Below are 20,089 nucleotides of genomic sequence, written 5' to 3' on the forward strand. Positions count from 1 at the left end.
CCCAATAGCTGGGTTTGTCCCTTTTTAACCCAGCATTTTTTAGAGTGTAGATAGATAGATAGATCACAAATCACAAGGTTCACTTTGTTGGATCCCTCTGACTGATTCTTGTAAACAAAGCAGGCTGATTGGTGACCAATCAGACCTGTCTATTCTGTGGTACAAAGTTCTAGTAGCAAAAATGAGTGTTTATGACAACGTTTATCAGTCAGTGCAAGAATGTGAGAAAAGAACACAAGTATGAAAGTACTTTTGTAAGTTACAAAAGGGAAAGGCATTTAGCTAATGATCGGTATACAATTTATTGCTAATAGTGAAATGCATGATAAGGGAATGTTACAAAAGGGAAAGGCATTTAGCTAATGATCGGTATACAATTTATTGCTAATAGTGAAATGCATGATAATCACAAAATGAAATGCAGAAATCAGACGCACAATATGAAGTATGAAGCTCACCGATGTTAAACTTGAGAGAAGAACAATTTAACACCAGGCTGAAAGCTGAGGTTCTTCAAAACTGAGAGAGAACGTGAGCTGCAGTGACAGTAGGCACGTGTGTGTAGTTGTACTGTATATAGTGAAGAATCCCCTGTCCACAGCCCACTGCAAATGTTACCATAGTGCTGAATGATTAATATAACTACAATAAATTTAAACAAGATGCTATTACCAATTTAACATCTGGGTATTGTAAACTAAAACTACTGAAAATTGTTTATTATTTCAAATAAAGCAGAAATAAAATATATGCATTAGAGGAAAAAACGAAATATAAAAAGAAAAATTTACATGAAAAGTAGAAATGCTACCTTGTCAACTAACTGAAGTAAAATACGTTTAAGCTAAAGTACTAAAATAACTATAACTTAAAAAAAGAAATTAAAGCTAAATAGAAATATTGAGCATAAAAATGACAAAAAAACTAAAAAATGACAAATTTAAATGAAAACTTAAAATACAAAAATAAAAACTAATTTAAAATGTGAATAAATATAGTAGTATATAAATTATACTAAAATAACACTGATCTTGGTATTTCTTAAACTTTTATGTTCTAGGTGTTCACCTTTATTAAAATTCACAGAATTACGTTTGTGACCTTTTTTCTTGTTTTTCATTATGAAGGTATTTAGTATGAAGGAAACAGGAAAATCAAGGTAATGAATATAATAGTAATATATGCTATTATAAATAAAGCTGTAAATTTGTCAAATTATGCAGATGTGAAAACATTGTTTAATTGTGTGTATAAATGAATGCTATCAGACATAATACATAATTTCAGATGTGGTTAAAAGCACACTGTTGTGTCATTCTCATGAAAAAAAAAACATGAAAAAATAAAATTCCACAGTAGAAAGAAAGACTCTTAGAAACAGGTTTAAAACAGCATGATGGTGACTAAATGATGACAAAATTTTCATTTTTGGGCTGAACTATCCCGTTTTAGAAATGTTCCACTATGGACATATTTGGCACTAATTGTCTATTAACAATTGTCCAACAGTGGACATGCATCACAATTCTTTAATTTTTGAGTGAACTATCCCTTTAAAAAAATTATCTAATTTCAAATGCTATATGTGGGTTTAGAATATTTCATTTTCTTTGGAGTCATAAATTAAGCATGCACAGTTGAAATGAACATGTTCCTGCTTTGAATCATGTCATATTTCCTGTCCTCTGGACCTCGTTCCATTATGTTGAACATAGATATGTAAAAACAACATTTTGTCTGAAATGTAAAGGCAATTTGTCTTTGGCAACCAGTAGAGCTCTCAGACAGGAGAATGTGTTAATGAGGATCAGAGATTAAACAGATCAATTAAAGGGCCGTTAAGCGCTTAACTGGTGCGCTGTGTTTGCTAACACATAACAAGCGCTGTTTTTGACAATGCTTAAAGAGAGCACACGGCCCGAACCAGTTGACTTCTAGGTAATTGCTTCTCTTTTTATCTCGCTGCACTTCTCTGTCCTCTTTAATGGTGCTGTCTTGCCATCCTTTATCAATGCAGACAAAGAATCGCTCATTCTGTGGCATCACCAATGAACCAAATGCTACCCTCCCCTCGGTCATTCGCTCATTCTCTCTGTCTGTCAGGGTACATGACCTGTGCAAAGCCTTTTGCTTCTCTGGCGCATTTCGTTTCAAAGTGGATTCTTACTGAGTAACAGAAGGTAAGTTGGGCTTTCACATAGAAAGATTTCATTTGGTTACCATCAGGTTTTAGAGATTTAAATCTTATTGTAATGCAGTGTTGAAGTAGCTCTGCTCCTTTAGTTTTGTGTTGAATGTTGAATATGATCTCCTTTTATCTCTCTCTCTCTAACTCATGCTCATATTTTATCCTCATTGTATTTCCAAAGCTATGCGTCCATCCAGTATTTTGACCTTTGAACCAGGGTTGGAGTCTGGAGTGCCATGGGGCCGTGATCTTTTTACTTTTGTGACTTCAGCAGCTGGTCACATGATGAGGACTTTGCAAAGACCACGTAAAAACAAGCCATCAAAACGACAAGTTAATCATCGCAGGTTTCTGCACAACATGATACAGAGGTTATACTGTATATATTCATATACTACCGTTCAAAAGTTTGGGAACAGTATGGGGATTATGTTTTAAGCCAATGCTCACTGAGGCTGGTTTTATTTGATCAAAAATACAGTAAAACAGTAATATTGTGAAATATTGTTACAATTTAAAATAACTGTTTTCTATTTTAATGTATTTTAGAATTTAATTTATTCCTGTGATGGCAAAGCTGAATTTTCAGCAGCCATTACTCCAGTCTTCAGTGTCACATGATCCCTCAGAAAGAATTCTAATATGCTAATTTAGCGCTCAAGAAATGTTTCTTATTATTATCAATGTTGAATACAGTTATTTAATATTCGATTTTTTTTTTTCAGTATTCTTTGATAAACAGAAGGCTAAAAAGAACGGCATATTTAAAAATTTATTCACTGCCATTTTTGATCAATTTTATGTGGCCTTGCTGAACAAAACTATTAATTTCTTAAAAAAAATAAAAAATTACAAATAAAAACATAGAGAAAATCTAACTGACCCCAAACTTTTGAACGCTACTGTATATTTTTAGAATGTTATTTTTATAAATATATATAATGTTTTGATAATTGTGTAATTATAAAAAAAATATTTTAGAATTATTATTCCCTCTGACTCTACGCAGGAAATTTGCTGAAATAGAGGCAGCAAACCATCAGCTGGCGTCTGCTTTATTTTCAACGGATAAACCCTCAAATGATCTGACACCCAGAATATCTCACATTGTAACAGAAGTCACAGATCAGTCACCCAAACTATCAAAAAAAGGTACAAGACATTACTTCTTTTTTTTTCAAAACCTGTTTGTTCTGGATTGGTACAAGTTTGATGACTCCTTGTTCTGTTTTCTAAGCTGTTGAAACTTTTATAAATGCTGACAAAACCGAAGCTCTTCCTGAACAACAAGAGGATGTGTGTGACCTCTGGACATTGGACAGTCTTTTGGAGACCCATGTGGTTGATAAAAGTTTCTCACAGTGCAAGTTCTCCAATCGTAGAGGAGAAAATCCCAGAACTGACTGCAAAGCTTTGAAAAACAACCCTGGAAGCTCAATGGAGAAGGACACCGGCTTCAGCTTGGAAAGACAACCAGCATCTACCGATTTAGAAAGCTTGACACAAATGACCAACAGTCTTCTAGAGGACAGCATGTCCTCCTGGTTTGGATCCATTGAAAGAACAAGAACATATTCGAAACCACGTCTCACCAAATGCTCTGACATGAAGTTGCTCCACATAGAGGTTGACGTTCCAGACCTGTCACCCCCTTCTCCGGTGATTTCACTATTGTCTTTGGATTCATGCGATTTGGAGGTTCAGATGCTCATAGATGCCGAGCACTGTGTCCAAACGCAAGATGCCAACATCGTAGAGAGTCTCCAGATGGATATGGTGGACGACCTTGACTTTCTAGATTGTTCTAGTAATCATGGAGATCTGCTTACCCATAACGATGATCTTAAATGTAACGAGTGGATGGGTCACAGTGAAGAGGATGGACGATGTTTACAGGAAACATGTGTGTTTCCAAGCTCTACGGATTCAGACCTAGAGAACCTAACAGGTTCTGATGGTGGGACCAGCAACTCCATGTCCAATTTGGGCCAAACCGGTCATGAATTTTTTGCTAATGTTCTCTGCAGTCAAGAGCCACATAGACGTAGCTTCCATCATGATCAAGTAAACTTTACTATGAACCACAATACCATTCTAGAAAACCGTTTTGGTCAGGTTGAACCTTGGATGAAGATGAATGGGAAAGAGGATGGTTACTCAGATACAGATTTTTATGTCATGGACGGTAATATTTCAAGCCACCACATCTTCCCAGGATTTAAGAGTCAGTTGGAGCAATCCAAAAGGATTCTTTATGACAACTGGGAACAACAACATCTAAAAAGCTCATACAAGAACTTTACAAGTCCAGTAACAGATCAGATTATGATGCAAGACACTGATATAAGAAATATCGTACAGGTTGAGAATCTCTGCCAGACTTTACCAGGCCCCCAATGCCCGATAATGTGCTGCCTCGAAGGCTTTTGTTATCATAAAGAAGAGTCGTGTTTTTACTCGCAATTCAGAGGCAGTCAGAGTAGTTACAACTTTGAGGGCATGGCTAGATCTTTCCCTGCAACATTACGTAAGCTCCACCCCACTCCAATTCCTCTAGATGATGATTGGCTGTTCAGTAACATTGTGGCAGAGGAAGAGGTAAATAGTATGAATAATACATTTGGAAAGTATTGATCAGTCATTGGACAGCAATGGTATGAACTGTATTCATGAATGAATTTTATTGTATCTGGGGTTGTCTGATTACTACACTTTTGTGATTTCTCAGAGTAGTTACAACTTTGAGGGCGTGGCTAGATCTTTCCCTGCAACATTACGTAAGCTCCACCCCACTCCAATTCCAACTCCGCCTCTAGATGATGATTGGCTGTTCAGTAACATTGTGGCAGAGGAAGAGGTAAATAGTATGAATAATACATTTGGAAAGTATTGATCAGTCATTGGACAGCAATGGTATGAACTGTATTCATGAATGAATTTTATTGTATCTGGGGTTGTCTGATTACTACACTTTTGTGATTTCATGATCATTTCTGTGAAATGTTCTTGTCTGTAGTGTGAAAAATTTAATATTTTCTGTAACAAAACTGTATGAGTATTGTAACATTATAATACAAAAAAAAAATCAGTTATATAAAGGGATCAATTTACTTTTCAAATGGTTACAATTTTTTTATTGTATTTATAGAGCCCTGTGATGGACTGGCCATTTTGGACAGGCTAAAAAGTTTGCTTAACAAGTGCTTTAAAAGTTATTAATGCATGCAAATTGTATTTTTGCATTTAAGTTACATTATGAACATGAATTAAACTTTTACATTTTAAATGTTTATTTATTTATCAATTTAAAGTGATTTATTCATTTATTATTTAATTGTTATAATTAATTATGCTTTTAAATGTAACAATTTTTTTTTAAATGTAATCATTTATTTATTAATTTACTATTAGTTTATTATTTTATTGTTGAATATAACAACGTTTTTAAACTTAGCATACTGTAAAACAATTTTAAATGTCTAATAATTTGTCAAATTCAACTGTGATTTCTATTTTTGGTTAATAAATTGATAATTCATTCTATTTGTAAGTGTATGTCATTCCTTCATTGTATTTTTAAGTGGCACTTACTCCATATTTACTAGGCAGATGGTGAATCGCTGATAGTGTTAGTGTGAAAATAAACCACACTGCTTTCAAAGCCAATGGTATATTAAAATTCACCCCAGTCTCATTTTATCATTATAGCAAAATAAAGCAAAAGATCAAAGAAACAACATGGTGAAAAATTCAAGTTCCACAGATGCAAAAAAAGCACACAGTCCTCTTCAGAAACACTTCAGATACAAACATGTATCTCCGCTGGAGTTTTAATTCCTTTTCATACATATTCTCTGCTATTGTCCACTCATCTCACACTAGTTCAAAGCTGCATTATAAAGCGCAGGTTCAGTATAACAAGGCTCATTTATTAAACTAGAGGTTAGGATTCAGAGAAATACTGGTTTTTGAATTTGAATTTAATTTAATTGAGATTGAACAGCTCTGCAAATCTGTCTGCTAAATGTACAAATCAATTCAAATGACATTTCAGTGTCATTTCAGTTTGTCAGTGACAAACCACATTTTTAGCAGCAATACTGAGTTGCTTGAAAGGCAAACAGTCACATTATAGGAAGATGTAATTTAGGAACATGTTCTAAAATGGACAAATAAGCAGAATAAAAACAATCTGTACAAGGCTTGAGTCTTTTGGCTTGCATTTGCGATTCCATCCTGTTGTTTTTAACAAGCATGGTTTCCTCCCTTTCAGTCAACAGTTCACAACTGAATACAAATCCATCTTGATTCTAGAGGTCAGAAATTAAAAACACACTACATTTTAAAATGAATCATTATTGGGGCAAATAAAACAATTCAAGTATCAAAATCTGATCAATATAACCTATTACAGACATTTGACGTACAGTGATGACCTAATATGAAAACCCTGCTTTCCGAGTTACAGGACAGATACTGACCACACAGGTAGTAATTACTGTGGTAATAACAGTGTAATAAACCCTTCAGGGCATCAGAGAATCAATTTGTAATTTCACAGGCTTAACAGATCTTAAATACATTCTAATACTTCATGGTGACAAACAATTATTATTCACAGTTTTAACACTTAAAAAACTTGTGTGTGTAAGCCAGGAGCAGCGTATCAAAATGCTCATCACCATACAATATCTATGAATGAAAATAAACATCTCGGAACCAATCAACAACTGTAATCGAAAAAAGTATCTGTGAGAATTATGTGTGAGTCAGATTGCTGTTCAGGGAGACCTAATATTGCAATTTACTTATCAAATTCCAGATCTCATTCTTATTAGTTCACTGATTTTCAATGGACTCAGTTTTGTATACTACAGGCACTGTTGACATGCATACAGCTGGAATAATATCCCTTTAGTCATCCATATGCCCCAGATTGTGTGTAACAAACGCTTTGATCCATAAATATTTACCGCATTCAAAAAAGAACAAACAAACAAAAAATACAGTATGTCCTTTTGATTAAAAAAAAGTTACATTGATATAATGAGATAAGTAATAACTAGCAGCCTTCAACCCCTGGTATAAACAGGCAAGATATTATATGTTCATATCTTCCAAGTTCACACCATGTCATAGAAACTCTCAGAAATCCTGATAACAGACTTCTCACTCTTGCTCATAGACAAAACCGTCTCAAACGCATTCACGGATGTGTTATTTGTGTTTGATGTGTTATATTCTTTGAGGTCCACTGCAGCTTATTTAATGAAAATGTATTTGTTACTGACTGATACCCTGCTAAGTGTAAACTCATCCTTACCCTCCAAATCTCTTTCATTTCGCCTTGTTTTCACTTAAAATTGCAAACTATACAACAACCATGACATCTCTATGTGCAGACAAACAATCAATACAAAACAAAATAAATAGATTGCATACTGGAATTCTCTTTCTTGATAAAAATTACAACAAGTCAGTAGTCTGAAACTGGAGCCGATGTGTTAAGACATAAATTAAGAAATCCTAACTACCTATCTATATCACTACCAACAAAAGCGTCCCTTTAGAGCTACCTAACAACTTACACACAGTATCTAAGAGGGTCTGATCTGCAGCACAGATACCCTGAACTTAATAGGGAGTTGAACTGAATACTAAAGTTTGAATGAGATCACAGCAGGTTTATTTCAAATATCTAAGAACTGTTATTGTTAAATCTATATGGAGGTGAAATCTGTCAGCTTTGGCTGCTTTTCTTTTGTTTTCTGCTGTAAGTCCAGTATTTGTTTGACCTTTAAGGTTTTTTTTTTCCTGTATCACCATTTTTTCTTATGGACAGGTTATGGCTAAGATGTAAACGCTATAGTGGACGGCTCAAATTTGTAGTATATTAATTTAATAGAAAAGCATTTTTCTCTTTCTCACTTTTCTGTCTTTGTTTTATACAATCGTAGCTTTGTGCATGTAAATTGTCATCTATGGAAGCCCCTTTTTACCTCAGAGTAAAAAAATAAAAAAGATAACTGTGAGATAAAGTTTAAAATCACACTGTGAGATATAAAGTCATAATGTACGATAGAAAGTCACATATTGACATAACATCAAACTGTGAGTTACAAAGTCAAATTAGTGGAAGCAAACTCGCAACTGCGAGATGTAAAGTCGTAATTGCGAGATATAAAGTCACACTGTGAGATATAGACACATTTTGAGATATAAGACCACAGTGAGTTATAAATCCGCAATTGTGAAAAACAAACTTGTTCGCGAGATGTAAAGTCAAAATATTTCAAAAGAAAATTGAAATTGAAGGATATAAAGTCACACTGGGAGATACAGTATAAAGTCACAATTAGCAGAAACATACTCGCAATTGCGAGATATAAAGTCACACTGTGAGATATGAAGTCACATTTTGAGATATAAGGTCACATTGTGAGTTATAAAGTCGCGATTGAGAGAAAAAAACTTGCAATTGCGAGATATACAGTCACAATATTGAGAAAGAAAGTTGCAGTTGTGAGATATAGTCAAATTGTGAGGTGTAAAGTCACAATTCTGAGAATCAAAATTATAATAGTGACATATTAAGCTGCAATTACCTTTTTTTTCTTTACTGGGGTGGAAATGGGCTTCCATAATCATCATCTCTGCCTAATTATGTATAACAAAAAGCATTGTCATCTATGTATCTGAAGTAGAGCTATCACTTTTAACATTTAAACACAGAGATATTCTAAAATACCAAAGATACATCCTTGTACCTGTTCAATTCTCAATTTCTTAAAACATAACATTATTTTAGGAGTGAGAGAGAGAAAGTTTCTCAGTGCTTTGAGGGTTTGATGGCTTGTGCAAGCACAGATGATGCATTTTTGCCTGATCTTCGATCATCTGTGCAATACCCGATGGCATTTGATTGCCATCAACACGCAAATTTCTCCTAAACACATGGCTTTTGAATGATTGAGAGAGCGCTTGAGATGGCCATCATAATTTTGCCACAACAAGCCTGATATACTGCACCGATATACAGTACTTACATTTCCCGAGGAATGCTGGGAAATGTAGTTTTCTTTTCTCCCCTTTAACTTAAAAACTGCAGTCTTTACTAACTGCTTGCTTGGTTTAAATAGTAGAGTACTGCATCAAACTTTCTCCATCTTGCATGCTAAATCATCTGTTCATTTAAAAATCAATAAATCACATTAACTAGGTTCAAGTTATGTGTGTCTGCACAGATGTTCTATTATGTGTACGATTGCAAAAGCTATGCGAGTTAAACCAGTAAAACTGTCCATCTGTCACACTCTCCCCTTCTTATTCAGCCTCTGTAAGGCTGTAGGGAGGAGGGGGCCCCAGGGTGTTGTCTGAGGGTGTGGGGGTACCCGGCGGGCCGCTGGACGGGGTGGGAGAAGCACCTGGATCCTCAGAATCAGAGTTCTCCTGAGAAAGGTCATCCACCAGAGCCCTGCGGCCAGCACGCATGGAGATAGGGAGCGGAGCTCTCCTGAGACAGAGACACAGACATAATAAACTGCAATTCATGCACAAAATATAATATACATATACAGTGTCCCCAAAACATTATTTACACATTAGACACAAAATATCAAAGCAATCTGCAAAAAAAAAAGAGACATGCTTTTCTAGATATTTTCGCACAAAGCAGTTAATTTAGAACAGAAGTTATTTGGTAATATATTTTGTACAGTGTAATAACTTTTCGGTCAAATGGTTTGCTTTAAAAATGTTTTGTCCAGTAAACAAAGCACAAGCCAAAATACAGTGCTTTTTTGTCATGTTTTGCTTTAAAACGTTGTCCTATAAACAAGACAAAACAAAACATAAGCCGGAATAGTTTAATAACTTTTTGTCAAATGTTTTGATTTAACAGGTTTTGTCCTATATAAACAAAACAAAAAACAAAACACCTTGTTTTGATATTTTGTTACCTAGTACAAAGATATTCAAACATTTTGAATTGTGACCAAATAATTTTTGGGGTCACTGTTTATGAACTGGAAGAAAGAAAGAGGAAAAAAGTCCATGATTGGTGTAAGACAGAATCTGTGATTCATCACCATCTATAAACAGGAAGTGACCCACAATTCAATGTAAACTACATCTAGGACTAAAAAAGGGCACCTCTACACCCTTCTACAATCTCAACAGGGCACCTCTACACACACCACCAGAAGCAAGAGGAGAAAGGATAATTCTCAAAGAGGAACATAACGCACACAATGTTCACACATGAAAACCTACTGTTCTGACTTCTGCCGTTCTGTGACGCTGAGTGGGCGTAGGAGACAGACACACAAATACGGATGGACACACAATCAGATGAGTCAATGAGTGAATGAAACATGCACATACAGTGAAGAAATGGTTTGATGACATGCAAATATATTTTTTGTATGAATAACAGAATGACTGGATCTTTTACTCTCCTAACCATGAAATGTGGCAAGTTTCCAGTGACAAGTAATTTTTCTGTTCACACTGAATGCAAACGGCTGCAAAATGTGACAGTCGCAGCCAATTAGAGGAGACATTTGATACAGACTTTAAATAGTGGATGTATGTACATTGCTACCTCAAGGGTTATTTCTACCCAATCTAAGCCTTAAAAATTAATGTTTTTTTTTTCTTGGTTAAAAAATATTATTGGTATAACCTAGTTCAGTACAGATTGATTCTGTCATATTAAAATAATACTTTTGACTTCAATAAAAACAATTTATTTAGATGTTACTGCACGCAGAAATTTTTTTAGAATACCATACAAGATACAGCAACGGGATTTTGGACTGAGCATATCAGAAAACCAAGTGACTCTCTTGTCATGGTCAGGGGTGCCCTTTTTGAATTTTACACATAAACTAGCACCCTCATAACCATCCTAATCTTTACCTGAGTTGGGAGCGGAGAGTGTTGAGCTCGCGGTTCATGCTCTGCATGCTGTCGCTCATTTCCTCCAGCTCTCGCTGTAGTTTCCTGCGCTGAGCGTTGGAGCGAGAGTTCTCTTCCTCCACCTCCTCTAACTGCCTCTTCAGCTGACGGAGACGCCCCATAGACTTATCCAACTAAAAAAAGAGAGATTTTAGAATCGTACAATTCCATGTGTTTTACACTACCCATAACCCTATGCATCCTGCAAATCTTGTGATGAGTTTTCGTAGGTTAATGAAAGCTGGCAAGGTAGCATTAGCTACCTATGTTATGTAATCTAAGCTGTTTTGCAAATAAAATTAAGTTTTTTGATAAGAAAATGCATTAAAAAGAAGAAAAACAGACTGAATTGATCATTAGCAATGCTTTGTGGGAAGAGTTCATTCATTCCCTCAAGCTACACACTATTTTTCCTAACATTGCCAGTTAATTTCCTAATCATTCTGGACTGTTGAATTGACTGTTTTAATGTGATTTATCTCAAGCTGACTGATTCGGCTGAAAGTTTAGAACTCTTTATTGAAATGTTTTATGGAGATTGTTTTATTGAAAGTCTAAGAAGAAAATGAACAGAAAAATAGAAACAATCTGTTTAGTGTAACAAGTAGTGTAAAAATGTCCTTTACCAATGCAATTTTGTTTAAATAAATAAAACATATATTTATACATATTTTATTGATTATATTTGATAGATTTTATTAAGTCCGTTAAGCAGACCACATGAAATCCTTCCCAGTTCACCAGTCTGAGGCACTGATGAGGTTTTTGAGCAGTACCTGTTCTCTATACTGATCCGCATGTCTCCTTTCATCTTCCACCTGTATCAGAACTTCTTTGAGTTTCTTCTCTGTTTTCCTCACCAGCTTACTGGCTATGGCTCGCTCCCTAGGAAGGGAGAAAAGGGAGAGAGGATGCAAAAAACAGTCACATTACTGGTTTGATCTTCAGAGTAAATTTAGATCCTTAAAAATTTTCTCGCTTTTTCAAAAACTGTATGCTCTTGTAAATGCAATGAAATTTAATAGTAACCACGGCTAACAAGCTTGATTTTTAGTGAATAATTTTCGTTTGTTTGTCACACAAATCTATCAAATGGCTTCCAAGCACATGAAATATCACACGTAAGTCGTATAGGCCACTTTTAATGATATACTTTTTGTCCTTGGCAGGTCTTGGTAATGCCTGGTCCCCATTCACTTGAATTGTAAGTAAAAGAGCAGTTCTGACGTTCTGCTAAACTTCTCTTTTTTTTTTCACGGAATAAGGGGTTTAAAAGACAATTCATATTCAATAAAATTACTGATTTAACTGTACTCACACAATTGGATGAGAACGTCATTTGAACTGAATTGAGCTGAATAATGACACTAACTTTGCAACATCATCACTGTTATTGAACTGAACTGAATCAACAATGAACCTACTTGAGCTGAATACTAACACTATTATCTTCTGTAGAGCTGCTTTACAGTTAAAATTGATCAACTGACAAATCTTACAACATTAACACTTATTTTCCTGTTTATTAATGTGAAGCTGCTTTGAAGCAATCTGCATTGTATGAAATGCTATAATAATAAATGTGACTTCATTTGACTTGGCTAGAATAAGAAACCAAACAGGTTTGGAAAGACATCTGTCCCCAACTGTTTTCTTACTGTCTCTCCTGCTCCAGTTGTTCCTCCATAGATTCGATCTTGGCCTCCAGGGCGGCAACACTGAGGCGATGTTTCCCCTTCACGGCCCCCTCCATCTCATTGAGATGAGTTTTCAGCTCTTTATTCTGCCTCTCCAGAGTCTCCCGTGCGCTCTCGCTCTTCTGCGCCAGCGTCCTCTCTCCAGATAACTGGACTGTAAGTGTCTCAACCTAACAGAAACAGATGGAGAGAGGGACTCTGTCTCTGTGTGTTTTTCTGATAGTATAGTGCGTGTTTGTGTGTTTCTTTGTGTACCTGTAAGGTGCTCTTCCTCTGCCTCTCGGCTAGTAGTTCAGCGTTACATTGTTCCTCCTCCAACTCTTCCTCCAGCTGAGTGATTCTGGCCTCAAGATGCCGCTTCTCTTCCAACAGCGCAGATCTGCAGGGGAAACAAAGTTTCACAACATGAGTCCTATTTACTTTTTTAATAAACAGGCCTGGTGTTCAATAACGTGGACCTATGAATTGTGCACAATAAGACAAGGAACATGTATTAAGAAAGTAAAAAGGGGTCATTTTAATTTCATCATCACTGGACCTCAACACAAGCACAGATACTGACTTTCCAGTTGTACTGTTGACGATTTCATCTGCAAGCTCATCTCTCTCCTGTTGGGCCTGTCTCCGCTGCCTCTCAGAAACGGCCAGCTCCTGAGAGAATGTCAAAATAAGAAAAAAAAAATATTAGAGAGACGCACAGAGTTAAAATATCTTCTGGGTTACACAGGCAGAGTAACACACCTCTGTCAGCTGTAATAGTTCTGCTTCCAGCGTCTGCAGCCGTTTCTCGCTGTCATTTGACTGTTTGACAATCTCGTCTCGAGCTAACTTGGTCTCATCAAGCTCACGAATAAGCTCCTTCATCTGAGTCTGAAAAACACACAGGAACACAATGCATATTCACATAAGGGCTCTTCAGCTGTCAGCCTGCAGGCCAAATCAGATTCATCTATCAAATTTATACGGCTCCTTTAATTTATTTAAATGAAATCTGATCTTTGTATTGAAATAAGTTGGAGTTTTGGTTTACAATAAATATTCCAAACGTCACTCCTGATAAGCAACTAGTTATAATCACAACTCTCAACAACACAATTTTATAAATGTGTTGTGATTTATATGATGGTTAATTGAATCGACGAACCTGGAGACGTTTCATCTGTCTAAGTGCTTCCTCTCTGCCTCGATTGGATGCTTCCACCTGAGCCTCTGCCTCCTGCAGCTCTGTTTCCAGTTGTTTCTTGACAGTCAAAGCCTGAGCTCTCTGAGTTTTCTCCTCCTCAAGCATTGTTTCAAGTTCTCGCACCTGAACAAGTGATAGAAGAAACAAATATAGAGCAGGAGAGAAAAGGAGGTCAAGATCAGTTCTTTTCAGCCCTGGACATCTTCAAATATTATCTCGTATCTTCACTTCTTCATTCTGCTGAAGGCAGTTACCTGTTTGTTGAGTGCTCTCCTCTTTTCTTCCCCTTTCTCCTCCTTAGTGCTGATCTCTCTCTCAAACTGAGCTCTAAGAGCCTGAAGGGTGACTTCCAGTCTGAGGCGAGCATTTTCCGCCTCTGCCAGCTCATCCTCCAGCTCCTGGGTCTGTTCTTTCATAGACTGGGCTTCTGTTTCTAAAGCCCGTCGAGAACGTTCTAGCTCATGCACCTGAGGAGGCGTGACAAAGAGAAAGAAAAATAAAGATACGCTCTTGTTATTACTATGCTATTACATGTTAATAAATATCATATAAGGGCATTGGTAAAAAGCAAGCTGTACATTTTTGCCCACGTCATCTTGGGCATTGACGAGCTGCTCCATCTCCAGGCGGAGCTGCTTATTAGTTCTCTCCAGCTCATCTCTCTGCTCTGTTGCTTCCTGCAAGGCTCTAGAGAGAGACAGGAAACGCGTCTCTTTCTCTCGACTCTCTGCTTCTGCGCGGTCCCGTTCCTCTTGTAGACGGGCACTAACTGCTTTCTCCTCTGCCAAACACTCAAGGGTAAAGATCAAACGGTGATGAATATCTAGAGCTGCACTTCTCATTTTCAAGGTTTTTTACTTTTTTTACCACAGTCAATCCATCCATTAATCCAACCATCTATCCATCATCAACCAGTCAATCTGTCCATCCATGCATACATCTATTTGTCATTCCATCCACCAGTCAATCCATCCATCTCTCCAGCCTTCCAAGTCAATCCGTTCATGCATCCATTCATCCAGTCAAATCATCCATCCATCCATTCAATTCACCCACCCATCCACCAGTCAATACATTCATTCATCCAGTCAATTCAACATTCATCCATCCAATCAATCCATCCCTCCATCCATCATCCATTCATCAATCCATCCAATCCATCTCACCATCATCCCATCAGTCAATCCATCCATCCATCTCTCCACCATCCCATCAGTTGATCCATCCATCCATCTCTCCACCATCCCATCAGGTGATCCATCCATCCATCTCTCCACCATCCCATCAGGTGATCCATCCATCCATCTCTCCACCATCCCATCAGGTGATCCATCCATCCATCTCTCCACCATCCCATCAGGTGATCCATCCATCCATCTCTCCACCATCCCATCAGGTGATCCATCCATCCATCCATCCATCCATCCATCCATCCATCCACCACACAATCTATCCATTTATCTGTCTGTCCATCCATCCTTCCATCCTCCAATCATTCCATCATTCCGTCCATCCATTAGCCAATCCATCAATTAATCCATCCATCCATCCACCACTCAATCCATTCATCATTCCATCTAGGGCTGCATGATAAATCGCATGCGATATTTAATGCGCATCTCGTGCAGCCCTAATTCCATCCATCTCTTCATGCATCCATTCAACCAGTCAAACCATCCACCCATTCATACATCCCTTCGATCCACCAGTCAGTCCATTCATTCATCCGGTCAATCCACCCTTCCATCCATCCCTCCCTCCCTCTCTGTGTTTCCTATTGTACCTGATCAAATTTCTTCTGCCGCTTCTCCAGAGCAGTGCAGTTCTGTCTTTCTCTCTGTAAAGCAATGGTCATGTCCTCTATCTCTTCTCTCAGCCGTTCTTTCTGTCTCTCGATGCGTTCTTTCTCTTCTTCTTTTGCTCTCTCTCTCTGTATGGCGTTCTCCAGCTCTCTCTGCATCTTCCTCCTGGCCTCCTCCCCGGCCTCCACCGCTGAATTCACTTCCTCTGTCTGCCTTTTTAGATCAGACAGCTGCATGGACACATAAACATAATATCATAAAACAGAGTAAAGATACAACAACAGGTTTTTTCTTGGGTGAAAAAATGGATGTGTACCTGTTGTGTATAGTTCTGAATCTGGCATGTAAGTTCTCTGGTCTTCTCCTCCTCCTCCTCTAGCCTCTCCATAAATCCAGCTTTTTCTTCCTCTAAAGCACGTACACGTGAGCCCAGCGCCAACTTCTGCCGTGTCTCTTCCTGCAGTAGCTCCTAAAACGTAGCACACACACACACATACAAAGCATGCTTAACTTAAGAGGCCATCACATTCACAGTCTCAGAGACAACACATTCTCCTAAGATCTGCTTTAAAATAGAACAACAATCAGACTGTGCAGAGAACCTCTGGCAGATTTCATTTCCTATTCATCCATTTCAAAAGGGTTTCTTCAAAAGCAGTCCAGTTAAGTCCCATGAGCCTATTAATATGTAGTGGAAAAGAGCAAATTAAAACACACACACACACACTGGCAAACACACACACTAGTTACCTGCACATCGTGTAGTTGGCTCTCCAGACTGCTGACCTCCTTACTCAGGCGGTGAGATTTGGACTCGGATGAGGATAAGGAACTGGAGAGAGACTCAAGCTCCGACTGAGAGGGAAAGATTTCAAAGTTAGGATGTTTTTAAAACTGGTTTGCTTCATTGGTTCATTTGTAACACCATGTTTGGTCAACCAGACAATTACCAGCTTGGACCAGCTAATGATCAGTTTGGACCAACTAGAAACCAGCTACCATGTACCAAAACAGCTACCAGCTTAAACTAGATTTTTTTCAGAAAGGAAAGGATGTCTGTTAAATATCATGGGCAAACAAGCTCTACTGTATTGTCATTGTCTACTTTCAATAGTGTAGCAATGTACTGTATGAAGCATAGCTTATACAGAACTCACATTCAAACCAAGCAGCTTTCTTTTGATCAGTGCAGCTAATTCACTTAACCAACTTAAACCCACTGCAAAATCTGCAAGGGGAAATCTTTTGCCCTCACGGGAAACTCCCAATCACATAGAATCTTATTGAAATGGATTTCTGGATTTCACACATGAAAATTGGAAAATTTTGAACCGAACTGTACCAAACAACCTGAGTTTACATGAATTGTACATCTTATTAGGTAGACTTGGGTGCTGTTCCCTGGTGCCCACCAGAATTTGGAAAACCGTTTTTTTTTTCCATAAACCAAGATATTGAACTCTGATGCAAAACAGGCTTGGGTCCACACTGTGAAAGTAGTGGCCTTAGTCGAAAAGCAAAATGCTTCCAATTAAGCCCATTTCCTCTCTTTTTTCCCATTTTTACCTGGAGTTTACCGAGTCGTTCCTCTCGCTCCTCTCTTTCTCTCTCAGCCTGTGCAAGGCGTGCATTGAGTTCCTGTAACTGTCCCTCTGCTCGCTTTCTGCCCCTCTCGCTCTCCATCTTCCCTCCCTGTAAAGTCTTCAGCTCAGCACTCAGGTTCATGCGCTCCTCCTCCAGAATGGCCTTCGTCTTCTCCAGAGACTGACGAGACTGTGAACATCAAAGGTTGGCAACTTACGAAAACATACTTGACTTCCCAGTGTAACAACAGCTTGTAAACATGTTTTATTCAACGTAAACGCTAAGACTCACTCTCTTGGCGTTGTCCAGCTGCTCCTGTAGGGAGTCTATAGCAGCGGTGTGCTTGATGCGGAGCTCTGACAGCTGGGCTTCATGACGACGGGTCTCCTCCTCTAAACATCTCTGAAGCTCTCCTAATTCAGCCTCACGACGAGACCTAAACAAACACACACACTTAATCTGGTTAAATAAAGCTGTCCAAAATGCCTGTGGTTAACTACAGTCTACCCTTCTGAAAAAAAGTACGCTTAATTGTAATGAATGTGCACTTGAAGTGTAACTATTTTTTTTTAAACTGCACTTTGTCACAAATTCAGCCTCTGTGGCTCCCTCCGATCACCACCAGAGGGAACCATCACCGGAATACTGAGTGATCCTTTCGGACTCCAATTCCCACAATGCCCCATGCCAGAGACTAATCACCTGCACAGGTGTTTCCTATTGCCCGGTCTATTTAAACTGTGCCTTCCCTGCTCTCATTGCAAAGTCTTGTTTTGCCTTGCAGACATTTCTGAGTGTTTTCCCTGTGTTGATTATCTGTTGATTACCTGGACTGTTTACGATTGCTTGCTGCCTACCTCTTCTGACCCTGCCTGCCTTGTTGATTCATGCTCTTGTTTGTCTGCCGCCTGCCTCGACCCTGATCACGAACACTGTTTACGATTCTGCCCAGCCTTCGTTGTGTCTAACACCAGTTACCGATCTATGCCTGTATGACCTACCTTGTGAATTAATAAAGCTGCACATGGATTCTAACGCCACTGCCTCTTTGTTACAGAAGACTTCGCCAGAAATTGATCCAGCAGCGTTCTATCACTTCACCACAGAGGTATCTGCTCAAGCATCGGTTCTGGCCACACACCAGCAGCAACTAAGCCGACTTACCTCTCTAACGGAGGAGATGGTAAAGACCTTGCAAGCCCTTCGTCTGCAAGCACCCGAAGCTCCCGCCCCTCCTTCAAATCCACCGCTTCAAGCCCCGGTTGCACCTACCTCCAACGCCAGCCCTCGTCTGGCGTTCCCCGAGAAGTTTGATGGCTCACCCTCAAAATGTAAGGGTTTCTTACTCCAATGTTCCATGTTTGTTCACCAACAACCCATGTTGTATCCCACAGACGATAGTCGCATCGCATTTGTCTGTTCGCGTCTCACTGGAGGGGCGTTGGAGTGGGCTGTTATCTTTACGCCAGGGCAGAGGTTCGGCGTCGGATTACGCTCTCTCGTTCCGCACTCTCGCTGCACAAACAGGGTGGCCGGAGGATCCTCTCAAACTACACTTCCGCAGAGGTCTGAGCATGGAACTGCAGTCTGAATCAACGCTACCCCGGTCAGAAAGGAGAGGGATTGCACGCCTATCTGTCAGCTTCCTGCAGAATACCACGATCTCATGGAGGCCGTCAGTAAGATAAAAGCTTCTCAACTACCTCCTCATAGAATGAGTGACTGTGCCATCGAACTCCAACCTGGTTCACATCCTCCCAAGGGGAGGGTTTTCCCCTTATCTCAACCTGAAGCTGAGGCTATGAAGTCCTATATCGAGGAGGAACTCGCTAAGGGTTTTATCAGACCATCCACATCACCTGCCTCTGCGGGGTTTTTCTTTGTTAAGAAGGATGGAGGCCTCCGTCCTTGCATTGATTACCGAGGACTCAACGACATCACTATAAAGTTTCGCTACCCCTTGCCCCTAGTCCCTGCAGCTCTGGAACAGCTCCGAAAGGCAAGATACTTCACCAAGCTGGATCTGCGCAGTGCTTCACAGATGCTTTACTCATCTCAGAGGAGAGGAGAGAGAGAGAGACGCATTCGCCAGAATCTGTGCCTATACTGCGGACTTTCTGGACACATGAGAGCTTCCTGTCCCACTCGTCCACCTCGCAATCTTTCTGCGGTGAGTTCGAATTCCAGTACTTCCACTGCTTTAGAAATTCCAGTCACCTTAAAAATTAATGGGCAGATCACTGAGGCCATGGCTTTGATTGACTCAGGGGCTGCAGGAAATTTCATTGACTCTAGTTTTGCCAAAACTCATAATATTCCTCTTGTTCCCTGTATGTCTCCAGTGGCAGCGCTAGATGGCCGGCCGCTGGGCACTGGCCAAGTTCAATTCAGTACCACGGACCTTCAATTATGCACTGGAGCTCTTCACACCGAACTCATCCGCCTCTTCGTATTTCAATCTCTACGAACACCTATCATCCTGGGACTGCCTTGGCTTGAGAAACACAACCCCTCTATCTCATGGTCCGAAGGACAGATTACACAGTGGTCTCATGGCAAGCATTACAACGTCTCATCAGCCACCAGCTATATGCCAAAGTCGAGAAGTGTGAGTTTCATCAGGAGACAGTATCATTCCTCGGGTACGTGATCAGTTCAGGAGGGGGAGCCATGGACG

General features: G+C 39.0%; 2 protein-coding genes across 6 annotated transcripts in view; one reads left to right on the forward strand and one right to left on the reverse strand.

Annotated features, from left to right (window-relative positions):
- The first annotated feature begins 2,356 nt into the window (after positions 1 to 2,356).
- Positions 2,357 to 5,081, forward strand: LOC107678122 (uncharacterized). Its single transcript, XM_016473279.1, has 4 exons — positions 2,357 to 2,559; positions 3,198 to 3,340; positions 3,426 to 4,655; positions 4,924 to 5,081. The coding sequence occupies exons 1-4, from the start codon at positions 2,372 to 2,374 to the stop codon at positions 5,079 to 5,081; spliced, it is 1,719 nt and encodes a 572-aa protein (XP_016328765.1). The 5' UTR covers positions 2,357 to 2,371.
- A 3,527-nt stretch (positions 5,082 to 8,608) lies between these two features.
- LOC107678126 (myosin-10-like) overlaps positions 8,609 to 20,089 on the reverse strand; it is a 40,628-nt gene continuing 29,147 nt past the window's right edge. For 4 of the 5 annotated variants that reach the window (XM_016473285.1, XM_016473289.1, XM_016473287.1 and 1 more), the window contains 16 exons: positions 17,704 to 17,848; positions 17,395 to 17,601; positions 16,579 to 16,683; positions 16,145 to 16,297; positions 15,810 to 16,058; positions 14,605 to 14,817; positions 14,281 to 14,493; positions 13,988 to 14,149; positions 13,585 to 13,713; positions 13,406 to 13,494; positions 13,099 to 13,222; positions 12,805 to 13,013; positions 11,923 to 12,031; positions 11,108 to 11,280; positions 10,460 to 10,486; positions 8,609 to 9,701 (listed from right to left, as the gene is read on the reverse strand). In XM_016473285.1, coding sequence (XP_016328771.1) covers positions 9,512 to 9,701; positions 10,460 to 10,486; positions 11,108 to 11,280; positions 11,923 to 12,031; positions 12,805 to 13,013; positions 13,099 to 13,222; positions 13,406 to 13,494; positions 13,585 to 13,713; positions 13,988 to 14,149; positions 14,281 to 14,493; positions 14,605 to 14,817; positions 15,810 to 16,058; positions 16,145 to 16,297; positions 16,579 to 16,683; positions 17,395 to 17,601; positions 17,704 to 17,848 — 2,497 coding nt within the window. In that variant the 3' untranslated portion in view covers positions 8,609 to 9,511. The remainder of the gene's footprint in view (positions 9,702 to 10,459; positions 10,487 to 11,107; positions 11,281 to 11,922; positions 12,032 to 12,804; positions 13,014 to 13,098; positions 13,223 to 13,405; positions 13,495 to 13,584; positions 13,714 to 13,987; positions 14,150 to 14,280; positions 14,494 to 14,604; positions 14,818 to 15,809; positions 16,059 to 16,144; positions 16,298 to 16,578; positions 16,684 to 17,394; positions 17,602 to 17,703; positions 17,849 to 20,089) is intronic. The other variant, XM_016473288.1, reaches the window with a different exon arrangement.

This window comes from Sinocyclocheilus anshuiensis, unplaced genomic scaffold, assembly GCF_001515605.1.
Source record: "Sinocyclocheilus anshuiensis isolate Anshui unplaced genomic scaffold, SAMN03320099.WGS_v1.1 scaffold1512, whole genome shotgun sequence".
NCBI classification, from domain to species: domain Eukaryota; kingdom Metazoa; phylum Chordata; class Actinopteri; order Cypriniformes; family Cyprinidae; genus Sinocyclocheilus; species Sinocyclocheilus anshuiensis.

Coding starts and splice junctions, on each gene's coding strand:
- LOC107678122 (XM_016473279.1), top strand. CDS start 2,372: ATGCGTCCATCCAGTATTTTGACCTTTGAACCAGGGTTGGAGTCTGGA. Junction 2,560..3,197: donor CTGCACAACATGATACAGAG/GTTATACTGTAT, acceptor GACTCTACGCAG/GAAATTTGCTGAAATAGAGG. Junction 3,341..3,425: donor ACCCAAACTATCAAAAAAAG/GTACAAGACATT, acceptor CTGTTTTCTAAG/CTGTTGAAACTTTTATAAAT.